General features: G+C 49.1%; 1 protein-coding gene across 1 annotated transcript in view; it reads right to left on the reverse strand.

Moving 5' to 3' along the window:
- HS3ST2 (heparan sulfate-glucosamine 3-sulfotransferase 2) overlaps positions 1-9,886 on the reverse strand; it is a 213,500-nt gene extending 203,614 nt beyond the window's left edge. The window contains exon 1 of the mRNA XM_007953175.2: positions 9,402-9,886. Coding sequence (XP_007951366.1) covers positions 9,402-9,886 — 485 coding nt within the window. The remainder of the gene's footprint in view (positions 1-9,401) is intronic.
- Positions 9,887-15,040: the final 5,154 nt, after the last annotated feature.

Below are 15,040 nucleotides of genomic sequence, written 5' to 3' on the forward strand. Positions count from 1 at the left end.
TCAAAATGCACCTCTTCAAACTCGGATTTGCTCTGGGTCTTCCTTTGCTTGTCTCTCCCAATCATTATCACATCAAAGGAATCTGAAAAGCTAGAAACATCATTGGATTTACCTAAACTGGATTTGCTGCAAAGCCTAGCAGTGTTTCCCACGGCGTGGGCCGTGTACCCCATCTCGACAATTCTAGGTGCTACACAACTTACTAGATTCCACTGAATTGCACAGTGAGAAGATGGAGCACCTTTTCCCCTTCACTTTCATTCCTGCTGATGACGTCAAGGAGGAAGCTCATGCACTGCTAAGAGTATTTTTTTTAACAGCTCTGGAATTCTAACTAATATGCCCTTTACAAAAACAGAGCCGGATGCCAGCTTGGAACATCCCAGCTACACTATGTAGCAAAAATCCAATAACACTTGCTTTGTTTTCATTCCATTTATTTTTATGATTACTTTCTAATTATGGCAAGTGATGCTGGTTTTCCATTTAGAGTGGCTTTTAAATAAAGTTGCTTTTTAAAAATATTTATTTTAACTATATTTGCATAATGTGGGTTATGTTTACAAATGCACAGCACATCTGTAGAAGAATACACAAATGCAAATAACTGGTTGCTTCTGGCTGAGGCACACGGGTGGGGAGGAGCAAGTGTAATTTTCACAGAATACCCTTTGTCACTTCTGAAGTTTGCATTATATGAATTTATTATCTATTCTACAAAATACAAACTGAAGGAATAAATAAACCCAGTTCTTTTTGAGGGGGAAAAAAAAAAGAAAGCTTTTAAATGAGTTAACGAAAAGGAGAGTTGGTGGTTAAGCTCTTGGCTACTAACCAAGATGTCGGCCATTTGAACGCACCAGCCACTGTGTGGGAGAAAGATGTGTCAGTCTGCTTCTATAAAGATTACAGCCTTAGAAATCCTATGAGACAGCTCTGTCCTGTCCTATAGGGTCACTGTGACTGGGAATCAACACAATGACAATGCATTTGGGTTTTTTTAACATAAAGAAAAATATTAAGGAAATAAAAGCAAAGGTAGTGCCAGGATTTGGCAAATATGATAACGGTGGCCCAAGACTGCCTGAAGCCTAGGAAATACTGCCCTCTAAGAATGTGGGAAGGAGCTCTGGTGACATAGTGATTAACACACTGATATCAAACCCTCCTTGGGTTTCCGAGGTGGTATCACTACCGAAGTAGATTGTCTAATCTTCCTTCAGAAAAGTGGCTGGTGGGTTTGAACCACCAGCCTTCTGGTTAGCAGTCAAATGCCTTAGGCATTACACCACCAGAGCTTCTTTTTTGGGGTTTTTTAGAACATGGGAAGGAGCTCTGGTGGTGTAGTGGTTAACACATTCTCCTGCTGAGCAAAAGAAGGTCAATGTTTCGAACCCACCAGCCACTTCTTGGGAGAAAGATGAGGCAGTCTGTGTCCGTCAAAATTTGCAGCCTTGGAAACTCTTAGGTAGCCATTCTGCTCGGTCCTGTAGGGACACTGTGAGTCAGAATTGACTTGATGGCAGAGGGTTTTAAGAATGTGGGAGAAGCATGGGTAGTACAAGTGGTTCGCCAACAGCTGCTAATCCAAAGGTTGGAGGTTCAAACCCAGAGAGCAGCTCTGAGGAGGAAAGGCCTGGTTATCTGCTTCCAGGAAGATGACAGCCAAGAAAGCCCTACGTGGCAGCCCCACTCTGCAGTGGAGTCACCAGTCAGGATAGAAACTGACAGAGAGCAGCTAACAACAGAGAGCACCTTTCTCCCACTTGGAAAATGGCAGTGAGAGGCCCAGGAGCAGACACCGCTAGTTCTTTGACTAGACGAGCGACTGCTGCCTAGAGCTGGTGGCCGTGGGCACTGAGGTAGAACCACTATTAGTTCCTGATTCCAAAGAGGTTGGGAACATACACCCAATTGACCTATGCCACGAAATTTACATGATCCTCAAGCTCAGACCACCCAACCAGGACCTCTGGCCATGTCCCCTGGAAGAACATGCCCAGTGACATCCCCACTCCCCTGGTATCCTACCAAGAAAGCCCCTGGAAATGCAGCAATGGACCAACAGCCCAGCTGTGTGGCTCGACAGGCAGCAATTCCCTCGGAAATGCTGTTGTTTCCACTCACTGGTGGCTTCTGCCCACCTTGTCAAGCTGCCCGCGGACTACTGAGCACGTCAGCCCATCAGCACAGCCCATTAGAACAAAGCGGAAGCAGAGCCGGCCCGCAGCAGCCTGGCACCAAGGCTGGTGAATGAATGGTAAGGGTCTGACAAAGAAATGGATTAACCCACCTCGGGGTTAGCGCTGGAGGAGACAGGGAGTCCCACGGGTTGAGATCGGTTCCATGACCTTTCCGATCCCTCCAGTCTGACTCAGTCCGTGCTTCTCTGCCTCCTGCCCCTGCTGCTGAGTCTCCGGGCCTCTTCTCTAAGCCCTCCAGCAGCTCTGGATCAATAGAGAACTGTGAGTCCGCCCCCTCCCCACCCACCCCGTCACTCAGTCATTCAGGAGTGACTCATGGAAGTCTAAGCAAAGCAAAGAGCACCATTCTAAGGTCCTCCACACCAGAACGTTACCAGGCACGCAGGTAAGAGCACCTGTTAGGCAGTGACTCTGTCTTTGAACCTGTTAGGGAGCCTTAGGGTGTGCCTGCAAATATATAGGCGGGGCAGCGAGCACCTCACCACAGGAGCCCATGAAGAACATGTCACTATGGCATCTTGTAAGTATCAGCCACTTTCCCTCATTCCAGGATAGAAGCTTTTAGGATGAAGATACAGGTAACATTCAAAATTCTAAAATGGCTACTGTTCCTTAACCAATCAGAAGAGAGGGCTCTCTGCTGTGTTGACCATTAACCATCCAGTGATTGGCCCTTTGAAAGGTCTAGTGGGCGGGCTGAGGAAGCCAGGTCTCCAAGTCAGAGGGTATTTCAGGAAGGGAACCATTAAACTAACCTCCTTACCCCCATCAAAAAAAAAAAAAAAAAAGACACTGCCATCGAGGTCCGTTCTGACTCAAAGCAACCCTATAGAACTGCCCCATAGGATTTTCAAGGCTATAAATCTTTATGGAAGCAAAGCCCAAACCAAACCCACTGCCATGGAGTCTATTCGACTCACAGCACCCCTAGAGGACAGAGTAGAACTAGTGGGTTCTAACCATCAACCCTTAGGTTAGCAGCTGAAGGCTTTAACCACTGCACCATGTGCGCTCCTTCTCATTACATCTAAGATACCATCAATTGGAAGACACATCCTGACTTCAGAAATGTGTGTGTGCATGTGGGGGGAAGTTCTTCTTATAAAATCTATGATAAGTGATATTTCAGATTTTAGCACTCAATCCAGCCTTAGCAAGGTGTGCTGACTGAAAATCACCGGAAGTGCTTGGGGTCTTGCCACCTAAATTGCCACATGGCAAAGGCTTTGGGGACAGCCATTCTTTATTCCCAGCCCTCTCATTGTCCCTCTAGGCTCTAAAGAAAAGCAAAAACAGCTCTTCGGAAAGGTTCCTTGAGCAATGACAGTTCCTCTTGTCCATTCTGAATGTTCCTTGGTTCCTGACAAGAACTGTACATGTTCTGAAACTAACTATTATATCTCCAGTGAGCTGTGAGGTTGACGGATAGTGGATTTATGGACTCAGTGGGTTCATTTAATCAGAGTGTGTGACATCCTCCCGGACCAAGGCAGGAAAACTCCTTATAGAGACGTATGTCTGCACTGACACTAATTGTGCATGTGAGTGCACATGGGGGGCACATATCTGCATCTGTGCACACCCACGGAGCATGGACAAGTCTGTCCCGTGTGCTGGTGAGTTTGCTAAGAAAGACTAAATAAAGGCTTTGCATTAAGTACTTCATGCGAAAGGTGCCTTTGGTTTTATTTCGTGCTAAAGTTTGCCCTTCCAGGGTTTGGCTTTGCCATTAGAATTTGATGTCTTGATTGAAAAAGCTGGATAATGCAATAGACTTTATTCTGTGTCTCTGGTTCTCCTTCCTTACCGTTGCCTCTGGGGCAAAGACTGTGTCTTTTTTGTTTCACATTCCTAAGAACACCACTGATGCTGAACAAACAAATAACCGGAGTGTGAGATGGAGTCTAACATTTACAGAACAGGCTCATCTATCAGAATTTTGACACCAGCGTGCGGAGTCAATTATCACGTATTAACTTTCTCTTGCTGGTGTTTCAACACACTCGGGCAAGATTCCTTGCTTTTTCTTCACGGCCCCCCACCCCACCCCTTAAAAAGAAATCAAGAACATTGTTTTAGACAAAACTCAGCTTCCCCTAAGACTCTAACAGGTCCCAGCCATGGCACAACTCAGATCCCTAAAAAAGAGGAAGACACCGAACAGTCTGTCTCACATCTGAAAGTTGATAAAACAACATCCTAAATATAACCTCACACCTGCAGGAGCATCTCCATGTACATTGTCTTCCTTGATTTTCACAAGATTATAAATCAGGGCAGGTATCATTCCCATTTTAAAGGTGAGAAAGCTCACTCCCAGAAGGAGTGGCATTAACTCCTAATGTTCTCATTACCTAGTGCCGCTCTGAAAAGAATATACCACAAATGGATGGCCTTAACAAACAGGAGTTTATTCTTACAATTTGGAGGCGTTAAGTCCAAATTCAAAATGCCAAGCTCTAGGGGCTGGGTGAAAGCCCCTCAGCCGTGGGCGTCAGCTCTGCCTCCTGCTCCCGGCCCACTGAAGCTGGAGGCTTTTCTTCACTCCGACAGCTGCTGGCTGCTGACGCTGCCAAGCCCAAGGTTGACAAGTAAAAAGGCACAGTCCCAACATCACCAAACCACACAGCAGGCCATTAATTCAAGTCCACTGTAAGTCCCAAGGTTGGCAGAGCATGGCAGGCTGCTGAACAACAACACAGCTACATGCAGGGTCCAAGCGTGCCATGGGCTAGAGACCATTCCCAAGGCTTCTGCTTATATACAGAAACAGACCACATCCGAAAGGCTGCTTGTGGTAGATCCCACCTGGAGTTGATTGCCAGTCTCATCATGGGGAAAAACTACCACCAGCTGCCCAGCCACTCAACCAGGCCCAGCCAAGTTGACATACAAATTTAACTACCACACCTAGCAATGTAAGAGAGAGGAAGGAAGGAAAGCAAATGACCAAAGAAAATCAAGTTCATGGCAGAGTTGAGACTGGAACTCAAGGCCAGGACCCTTTCTAGTCTATCACGGAATTACTTTTCCAGCAACTTACCAATTCCTCATCCCACTTGGAAATAGTACCAGGGATAGAACTAATAGTTATTATAGTAACAGTACTAATGGTGGTAACAGAGGTGTTGTTAGTGAAGCAGCACTAGTACTAATGTATCCTGGATGGTGCAAATGGTTAATGTGATTGGTTGCTAACCAGAAGGTTGGAGGTTCAAGTCTACCCAGGGGTGCCTTGGAAGATAGGCCTGGCAGTCTACTTCTGAAAACTCAGCCATTGAAAATCCTATGAGCACAGTTCCACTTTGACACACAGGGTCTCCATGAGTCGGAATCGAGTTGACGGTAACTGCATTGGCCAGTAACAGTTACAATGGTAGCAACGACTGCTTTCTCTTTCTATACTATATCATTTGTCCAGGCACTTCCATATACAGCATTTCACTCATTCTTCAAAACAAACGTCGATTGTAACTATCACAGGCTCCATACTGTGATGAGGAAGCTGGGACTCAGGAAGGCCACTTTGCTCTGAATCACAAAGTGTCTAGGACACTACCTCGGGTCTTCTGACAGCAGGTCCTCTGCTGGTTCCCTCACCAGGCTGGTGTCACTTTGCCTACTTGCCCAAGCAGCTAGCCCACGCCACCCTGCAGGCCCAGTTGCCATCCTGGGGAAAATATCTAGAGAGGGAAACCAGGGCCAGATGCATGGGTGAGGTAAGCAGAAAACACACCACATGGCAGGGGTCCCACCGCAGAAAAGTGGGCTCTCAAAGGGCAGCTAGAGCCGGGCTGGTTCCCAGAAAGCACTCAGGGGATGCCAAGGAGGTAGAGACTCTGACTCTGGTCTCTCTGGCCACGGTGTTGTATGTGCCACCCTGCCTTCAGGCACCATTTGTCACCTCCTGGTTTATCTTCATTTACCAGCAGAAAGGAGGTTGGTGGTGGTCCGGTGGTGGAATTCTTACCTTCCATGCAGGAGATCTGGGTTCAATTCCCAGCCAGTGTACTCATGTGCAGACACCACACATTTGTCAGTGGGGGTTTCCGTGTCACCATGATGCTGAACAGCTTCAAGACTTAGACAGACTAGGGGGCAAGGCCCAGTGATCTACTTCCAAAACTCATCCACTGCAAACCCCATGAATCACAACGGTCTGACCTTCAACCTCTCATGGGGACGGCACAGGACTGAGCAGCATTTTGTTCTACGGGGCATGAGGTCACTGTAACCCGGGAGCTGACTCAGCAACAGCTAACAACAACCACAACCCACAGAGAGAAGTCTTTCTGTTGCATTGATGGCAAAACATTTTGATTTTAATATTCTCTACCTGGAGCTGGGCTTCCTGACCCAGGAAGTTATCCCCAGGGGTTGAGATGTGGGCAAATCATAACGAGATGCCCTGCCTACAATTCTACCCTTGGAAAGCACACTCCACCACAGTGATGCAAGACACTATGGCCACGTCCATGCGACAGGCACTGGCTCTACGGTGCATGCTGTGTGTAGCCATGGTTAGAGTCCTTGGCTGGACATGCACACATACACGCACCCACACATTATATCTTTGTGGGATAGTATATACCAGTGACTTGGGTCCTAAATGTCATCACCTTGCCCTGTGATCCCATTCCAGATGCTCTCCTTTTGGGGAACTGCAGTCTTCACATCCATAAAATGATGAGGTCAGTGGGCAAAGGAAGAAGTATTATGTCATCTGCCCTACCTACTTCATGGAATTCAGGAATAAAGAGATAACATGGATATAAGGGCTTCCAGAAATCCCCATCACTTCTGCAGTTAATGGGTTTTACTTGTGTGGTCATAAAGAATAAAACAAATATAGAAAAATATTCTGGGAATTATCAAAGCAGTAGCCAAATGGGGCCATACTACCTTGTGCAGAAATGGCGATCCACACTGAGACCCCTGACTCAGGGAAACTGAAAGAAGCACAACCACACAGCCCTTCCGGATGCTGTAGGCTCCCAGCCTTCCACGGAGCCGGTGGGGATGGAGGACTGGTACCCAGACCCCCAGGCTAAGCATTCCTTTAGAAACAGAGCAGGGATGGGAGGGCAACTCACACTCAGAGAAGGAGGGAAGCGGAGAGAGAAGTGGAGCTGTCAGCATGTCTGATGTTAAATAAAACCTACCAAGACTCAGCTGAGAATTTTAGCAGAATCCAAATGTGCTAAAAAAGAAAAAAAAATAATAATAAAAAATAAAGGCACGGCTCCCATCTCTAATGTTCACAGCTAAGCTGGCTTAGAATCACATATGCCAAGGTTAAAAATAAAAAGCACCCATCCCTGAATGACACAGGCTCAGGAAGGAAGCCTGGGATATGCTGGAGGGTGGGGAGGGAAGAGACGGGGAGAGGAGAATCCGGGTTCAGGGCACAGGTGCTTATTAGGGAGCAACATTCAAAAGCCAGATGCTCAGAATTTTGCTATTTTGCACTTAAAAGGTGCTTCACTTTGGCAAGGGGTCTCCTAATGATCTTCAGATTTTCCATTGAGGAAACCTGGTGAGCATCAAAGTGTGGCCTGGCAGACCCTCTCCAGGCTCTGCTGTCCAACACATTTGCCGCATCTGCTCTGGGGTCTGGCTCAGATGGGGTCCTCGAACACCCAGATGGGAGGCCTGCAGGTCACAACTTGGAAAGCACCAAGGGCCATTGGCATTGGCACTGAGCCCAACCTGCCACTCTAAGCCACCCTACCCCATTAACCAGGCAGAATGGTGCTGGGCTCCACTGGAGACAGATGATGTACCTGTTTCCTGAGGATGGTAACTGCCACACCCTCTGTCCTTACAACCATGACCACTGCAGACCAGAGCTAATTGGTAATGGTGACAAGTTGGCCCTGTGGCCCCCTTCTTGCAAGTCCATGGCCTCCTAAAATGAGCCCATCACAGAAGTCCCCCTTCTAGTGAAGTCGTTGTCCTTTGCCCCATAGCCTCATCATCCTTCTACTGCCTAAAGCCTTTGCTTTGATAACAATCAGCCTCAGCTACTGTGTCAGCTAACACAATGCCCCTCCCCAGTTCCATTACTACACAGATATTTCTAGAAAGTCTTCAGGGAGTTAGGTGAATGGTGAGAATTCTGTGGCCCATGTATTATGGACAGCCCATATACTACCCCACTCCCAGAGATGCCCTGAGCCATCCCATATGTGGGCCAATTCGACACTCCAGCTCCAGACAGTGCTTGAGAGGCTAGTGGGTACCAAACAGTGGAGATTGTAAAGTTACAGAAGCTTCAGTTTGTCTCCAAACACCACCAGTCTGGGTAACTCTCATCCCCGGCTGTGCCATAGAGGAGTGGACAACCTATGATTGAGTGGCTGCCCAGAACGCTGGCCAACCTTCTTCTGGGATCCCCCAGTATTCCAAAGTCCTGGCTATTGGATTAGCAGCATCAGGCAATTCAAAGTGTCTTTTTTACACTTGTAAAACACTTTGGCAAGGCCTTGGGAGGAAAAAAAAAAAAAGGGCAAAGAAGGTTATTGTGCCCATTGTGTACATGAGAAAGTCAAGGCTGGGAGAGTTTAAAGAACTTAACAAGACTCGAATGCAGGTTTTTTTTTCCCATCATCCCAATAAGGCTGGACCAGGGTCAATGTGACTGAGAGTCTCAGCCCAGGTAACTGGAGCTAAGAATGAGACTAGAAAGGGACCTTTCTCACCCAGAGACTTCAGGCTGTCTCTCATTTAGCCTGAACGATGAGGACCTCTTCCGAGCGCGGAGCCCTGCCGCAAGGGGGCTCTGCCCTGCCTTTCCCCTTCCCAGGGTCCTTCAGAAGCCCGCGACCAGGAAAGATCTGCAGCAGGTGAGGAGAGGCCTGTGCTCATGCCCTGGTCTGCCGCTTCTTTGGATACTCTGCTGCACCCCAAAAGCTGGGCACAGAACCAGCCTTCTTGCCTCGCCACGAGGTCTGGCTGAAGATCTCCATTCTGGGCACTCCAGAGACAACAGGCAACGCCCTTTGCAGTCCAAGAAACCGCGTGCCCCGCCTAGGTAATCACTGAGAAGTTTAGGATAAACCCTTCTACTCGAGTCTCCACCGTCAGCCTGAACCCACATAACGAGCTGGGTTAAGGGGAAGAGAAAGCACAAGAGATGGCTCCAAGGATGAGCCAAGTGGAGACTGGGCGCGCGCAGTGGGGTTCCCCTGCCCTTACCTGTACCAGTCCAGGCCACGGCCGTAGTTCCTGTCGAAGAAGTGGGGCTCCGTGCCCAAGGCCCGCACGTCAGGGTGCACCCGGATAAATTCCAGCACGGCCCGGGTGCCCCCTTTCTTCACGCCCACAATGAGCGCTTGGGGCAGCCGCTTCGTGGCCAGCTTCGGTGAGCCGGAGTGGTTGGAACCCGAGAGACGAGGGGCGGGCAAGGCGGCGGCGGGCGAGCTGGGAGCGCTGGGCTCGCTGGGCGTCGGCCCCGGAGAATCACAGGGGCGGGACTTCTGGAGAAGTTTCTGGCCGCCCGCGCTGGGGCCGCGGAGGCAGCGAGGCGCTCCGAGGAGGCGACTCTGGCCGAGGTCGTCGCAGCAGCACAGGAGGCTGTAACACAGGTAAGTGCAGGAGAGCGAGAGCGTGAAGGCGAAGAGCAGCCTGCGCGCCCTTCGCGGCTGAGGTGGCCCCGCGCGGCCCAAGACCCTATAGGCCATGGCTCCATGGGCGCGCGCCGGAGGTCATGGTTTCCGAGGGGGCACCGGCGGCGGAGCGGCTTTGGCCCTGAGGCCGCCAAGAGGCTCAGGAGGCGCGGCTCCGGACGCGCGGGTCAAGCGTAGGGGGCGTCGTCTTCTCCAGCCGCTTGTGGCCCCGGCGCAAATCATGCCGGGTGATCCCGCGGGCAGCGGCTCCTCGGGGAACAGGCGGTGGCGCTTCCAACATCTCGTCCCAGGCGCGGGGGCTCCAGGCAGCGAGGCGGCTCTGGGCGCTCCTCGGCTCCTAGGGGCGCCGGGTTCGGAGCGCGCCCAGCGCCAGAAATCCCATTCCGGATCCTCGGAGCGCCGCGCACAGAAAGCTCGGTCGCGACGCGGAGGTGCGGGCTGGCGGCGCACCGGACGGTGGCGCTGGCGCCGGCCCCGGCCCCGTTCCGGTTCCTTGAGAAATGCCGAGCCGAGCGCGCTGCCGGCTCTATTTAAGGAGTCGCCTGACGTCAGCCGCGCGGGTCCCCCGAGCCCGCGCCGCGCCCGGGGACCTGGCCCGCCCCGATCCCCTACTCTTCTACCCCTCCCAGGAACGCGCTGTCCCGGGCCCTCCCCACTCAGGCAGCTCCCTGAAGAACCCTGGTCAGCTGAGGGTGGTGAGAGGAGAGGGTCAAGGCGTTTGCTCCTTCAGGAGCCTGGACACCCCCACCACACTGGCCTCCTGACACCCAGGGTGGGAACCTGGATCGAGATCACGCCCATATCCAGACATCGACAAATACTCTGAGGGCCGACGCAACCACCCTACACTGATACATAGCCCCATCCCTCCCTCTCTCTCTCTCTCTCTGTCTCTCTCTCACAGACACACACACACACACACACACACACGCACGCACGCACCTTGACCAGACACCCCCCAACACCCACCTGGGGCGGAGAGGAGGAAGAAATCCCCTAACCTGGGCATAAAAACACTGACAGGGACATCTCCCCTCCCCAGCTGTGCCGCCACACAGACACGCACCCCAACATCAGACATCACGGCGTGTGCGCACCCGCGGGGGACTGGGACCCACTCCAGGCGGGATGGGTGAAGGTGCCCAGCGTGAGTGAGATTCCGTGACTGTTCATCAAGCTCCTCAGCTCCCCCCTCCCCGCGCGCTGACTCACACTCGGGCGGCTCGCTGTCTCACGCGCATGAAACATGCACCCCCACTCCACTATCACCCCACATCTTGCTGGGAAGCAGAAAGAGAGCCAGAGGAGCTGACTTGGTCGGGCCCATCGGATTCTTCTTTTAGCAGCCGCCCCCTAGCGACGGACTACTCCTGGGGAAAGTGTCTCTGTCCCATGGGGTTGGTAATGTCCAGAACGCTGCGGGAAACGGCACAAGGAGCTGAGGGCTTATCCACAGGGTCATTCTTCTTTGCTTGACCCCTAAGTGATCCCACAGGGTCCGTTCCAGTGACCATGCCCAGAATAGGCTTGAGTGGCCATCCCCAGTACTACCCTGAATGACTACACTTACACCATGTGATCAGAACCTTGCCAAGCACAAGCTTAGATGACTACTCCAAGAACTCAGCCACGCTGCCACAATGGCAAATCAGCGGGCCCGCATTTTCACCAAATGAGTACTCTCATAAGATGTCTGAAGGACCACCAATCATCAACACCCCGGCCTGTGAAAAAACAAACAAAACGGTTTCTGTGAAGTCTATTCTGACTCTCGTGTTGTTACAGTAGAAATGCACTCCTTGGGGTTTTCAAGGCTGTAACATTTAGGAGACAGATCTGCAGCCCTTTCTCACCGGGTGCCTCTAATTAGGTTCGAACTGCCCACCCAACGTCTTAGTGCTCAAGTGTTGCTGTAGCAGAAATACCACAAGTGGATGGTATTGCAAACAAACAGATTTATTCTCTCACAGTTTAGGAAGGCAGCTCTAGAAGCTTTCTCTCTGTGTCAATTCTTATGGAAGGTTCTTTTCTCCTTTCAACATCTGTGAGCCCAGCATTTGTTGGAAATCTCATGTGTCTTGGCATCCATCTTTCCCTGGGTCCAGGAGCTTTCAGCACAGGATCCAAAAGACACACTTCTCTCCTGCCTCTTTTTTCTCTCTTTCCTCTCTCTCTGCTCCCTTCTCTCGGCTTTTATGTCTTGTATGATAAAAGGTGATGCAGGCTGCACCCCAGGGAAACTCCCCTAAATGGGACTAGGGCTGTGACCTGAGTGAGGGTGTTGCACTTCATCCTAATCCCCTTACAACTCATTGGCTGATCACATCAGATCGCATCATGGGGGATGATTACATCAGTACATAATTGCCAAATGCCTCAGTCCATAACCACCAACCCACTGAGAATCGTGGCCCAGCCGAGTTGACACATGTTTTTGAAGGACACAGTTCAACCCACGATACTCGGTAAGCAGTCAGGCTGTAATTGTTTGTAACATCCCTCTCCCTCACATACAGATACGCAAAAATGAGCATCTTTAATAGGGTATAACCCATCAGATTCTGTAGACCTTAGCTCAAGCCATGGAATATTTTGTCCCAAACAAGGCCCATCCCTAGAAACCTTAGGCCAATCCCTCTACTGCAGATGATAATAATAGCTGCCAAATTTGTGCCAACCACTTGGCATGTGTTAACTCATTTAATATCCACCACAATCCTATGAGATTGTTACCATTATCCACATTTATCACCACATCATGTCACTTCCTTAATTCTAATAGGAGCTAACATTCATTGCCTGCTTGTTCTGTGCCAGTAATGTGTTAATCACTTGACATGCACCACCTCGTTTACTTTAGGAGATTGGCGCTATTATCATTTCTGATTTACTGACAGTGAAATTAGGGCTTAGAAAACACACACTCAGTAACTAGCAGTGCTGGAATTAGACTCAGGAAGTCTGACCCTGTCTTAGTTCTCTAGTGCTGCTATAACAGAAATAACCGCAAAAGGGTGGCTTTAACAAACAAATTTATTCTCTCACAGTTTGTTGTTGTTATGTGCCGTTGAGTCAGACCCGACTCCCCCTTGGGTTTCCAAGGTGGTATCACTACAGAACTAGATTGCCCAACCGTCCTTCCGAGGAGTGGCTGGTTGGCTAGCCTTCTGGTTAGCAGTCAAGTACTTTAGCCGCTATGCTACCAGAGCTCCCTCTCTCACAGTTTAGGAGGCTAGAAGTCTGAATTCCGGGTGTCAGCCATAGCAGAAAATTTTCCTCTGCCGACTCTAGGGGAGGAAGGTTTTTGTCTCTTCTGAGCTTCTGTTCCTAGACAATGGTCACGTGGCTTGGCCCTTACCTTCCCCCATTTCTGCTTCTCTGGACTCCTTGTTTAATTTCTTTTGTATCTCAAAAGAGAGTGGTTTAAGACACACCCTACACTAATCCTGTCTCATTAGCATAACAAAAAATCTACTCCCAAATGAGATTATAACCACAGGCATAGAAATTAAACATATTTTTGGAGGAAAAAATTCAATCCAAAACAGACTTCAACACTCAAGCCCTTACTTAAGGTGCTTTGTAGCTCCCTAACTTCTTCTTCGGGAGCTCTGGTAGCATAGTGGTTAAGACACTTGCCTGCTCACCAGAAGGCTGGCGGTTCAAACCCACCAGCCACTCCTCGGAAGGAAGGTTGGGCAATCCTACTTCCGTAGTGATACTGCCTTGGAAACCCAAGGAGGGGTCGCTATGAGTCAGGGCTGACTCAATGGCACATAACAACAACAACAACAACAACTTCTTCTTGGAGGAGCCCTGGTGTGGTGGTGCAATGGTTAAACTTTCAGCTGCTAACCTAAAATTCAATGGTTTGAACCCACCAACCACTGTGTGGGAGAAAGATGAGGCAGTCTGCTTCTATGAAGATTTATAGCCTTGGAAACCCTATGGGACCTTTCCACTCTGTCCTACAGGATGTCTACGAGTTGGGATCAACAGCAATGGGTTTGGTTTTGAGTAACTTACTATTACGTGACTACGTCCTAGGCTCCTCTCACTGGTGTGAACTAATTTGTCTATATCATCTCTTCTAAAGTCGGGAGCTCTGGTAGCATAGTGCCTAAGGCACTTGACTGCTAACCAGAAGGCTGGCGGTTCAAATCCACCAGCCACTCCTTGGAAGGAAGATTAGGCAATCTACTTCCGTAGTGATACTGTCTAGGAAACCCAAGGAGGGGTCGTTATGAGTCGTGTCTGACTCGATGGCACATAACAACAACAACTTCTAAAGTCTGGCCCCTGAGACTGAATGAGGAATTCTAGGTGTAGATTGAAAATTTCAACAGGACTATCACCTCCTTCTGAAAACTCTGTTTCTAGTAATTCCTTCTAAGACCCCATTATCTTTTTTCTTGTAGCTACATCGCACTGCTGACATCTCAAGCTTGCAGCCAAGTAACATCGCTAAGTGTTTCTTACAAGTGTTGCTGATTAAGAGACATCTGCCCCATACTGTGTTTATACAGTAGACTTTTTGGGGCATAACGTATAGGTCCTTACACATTTGACCTGATTAAATTTCATCTCGCCTCATCAGCTCACTTCTCCAGTTTTTTGCCTTTTTTTAAATGTCTATTTGAATCTTGAGTCATGATGTAACTTTCATTTGTTGAGAAAAAAGAAAAGAAGAAAGGAGCAAGGGTGTATCTCAGCTTTGCCCTTCATTCCAGATGGAACTGGGGGTGTTGGTTTGACCTCTCTGAGCTGGTTTCTTCATCTGTAAAATGAAGCGTTACAATGAGGTAGCCTCCCAAAGCCCTTGAGATTCTGATATTGTAGAAATCTGTGTTTTGATGACTCCAGTATCCAACACATGAACCACACTCTTGGCAACCTGTTGGATTACTATTTAATTAATTCCTCATTCAAATTATTAATAAAAATGCCAAACCAAAACTGAAAGGCATTCTAACATATATTTACAGCAATTTTCACATTATGAGCCTGCTATTTCCACACTTCATTGTTAAAATTATGACATTAAACATGAAGTGATCCACTCTGAGAAGCATTTTATTTTATTTATTTAAATTGTGATTTGGGTGAAGATATACAGAGCAAATTCACTTTCCATACAGCAGTTCACATACACTTTGTCTCATGACATTGACCACAATTTACCACAATGCAACAGCTCTCCTCCCACTT

The sequence above is a fragment of the Orycteropus afer genome, unplaced genomic scaffold (genome assembly GCF_000298275.1).
Source record: "Orycteropus afer afer isolate SDZICR_OR568_19922 unplaced genomic scaffold, OryAfe1.0 scaffold00376, whole genome shotgun sequence".
NCBI classification, from domain to species: Eukaryota; Metazoa; Chordata; class Mammalia; order Tubulidentata; family Orycteropodidae; genus Orycteropus; species Orycteropus afer.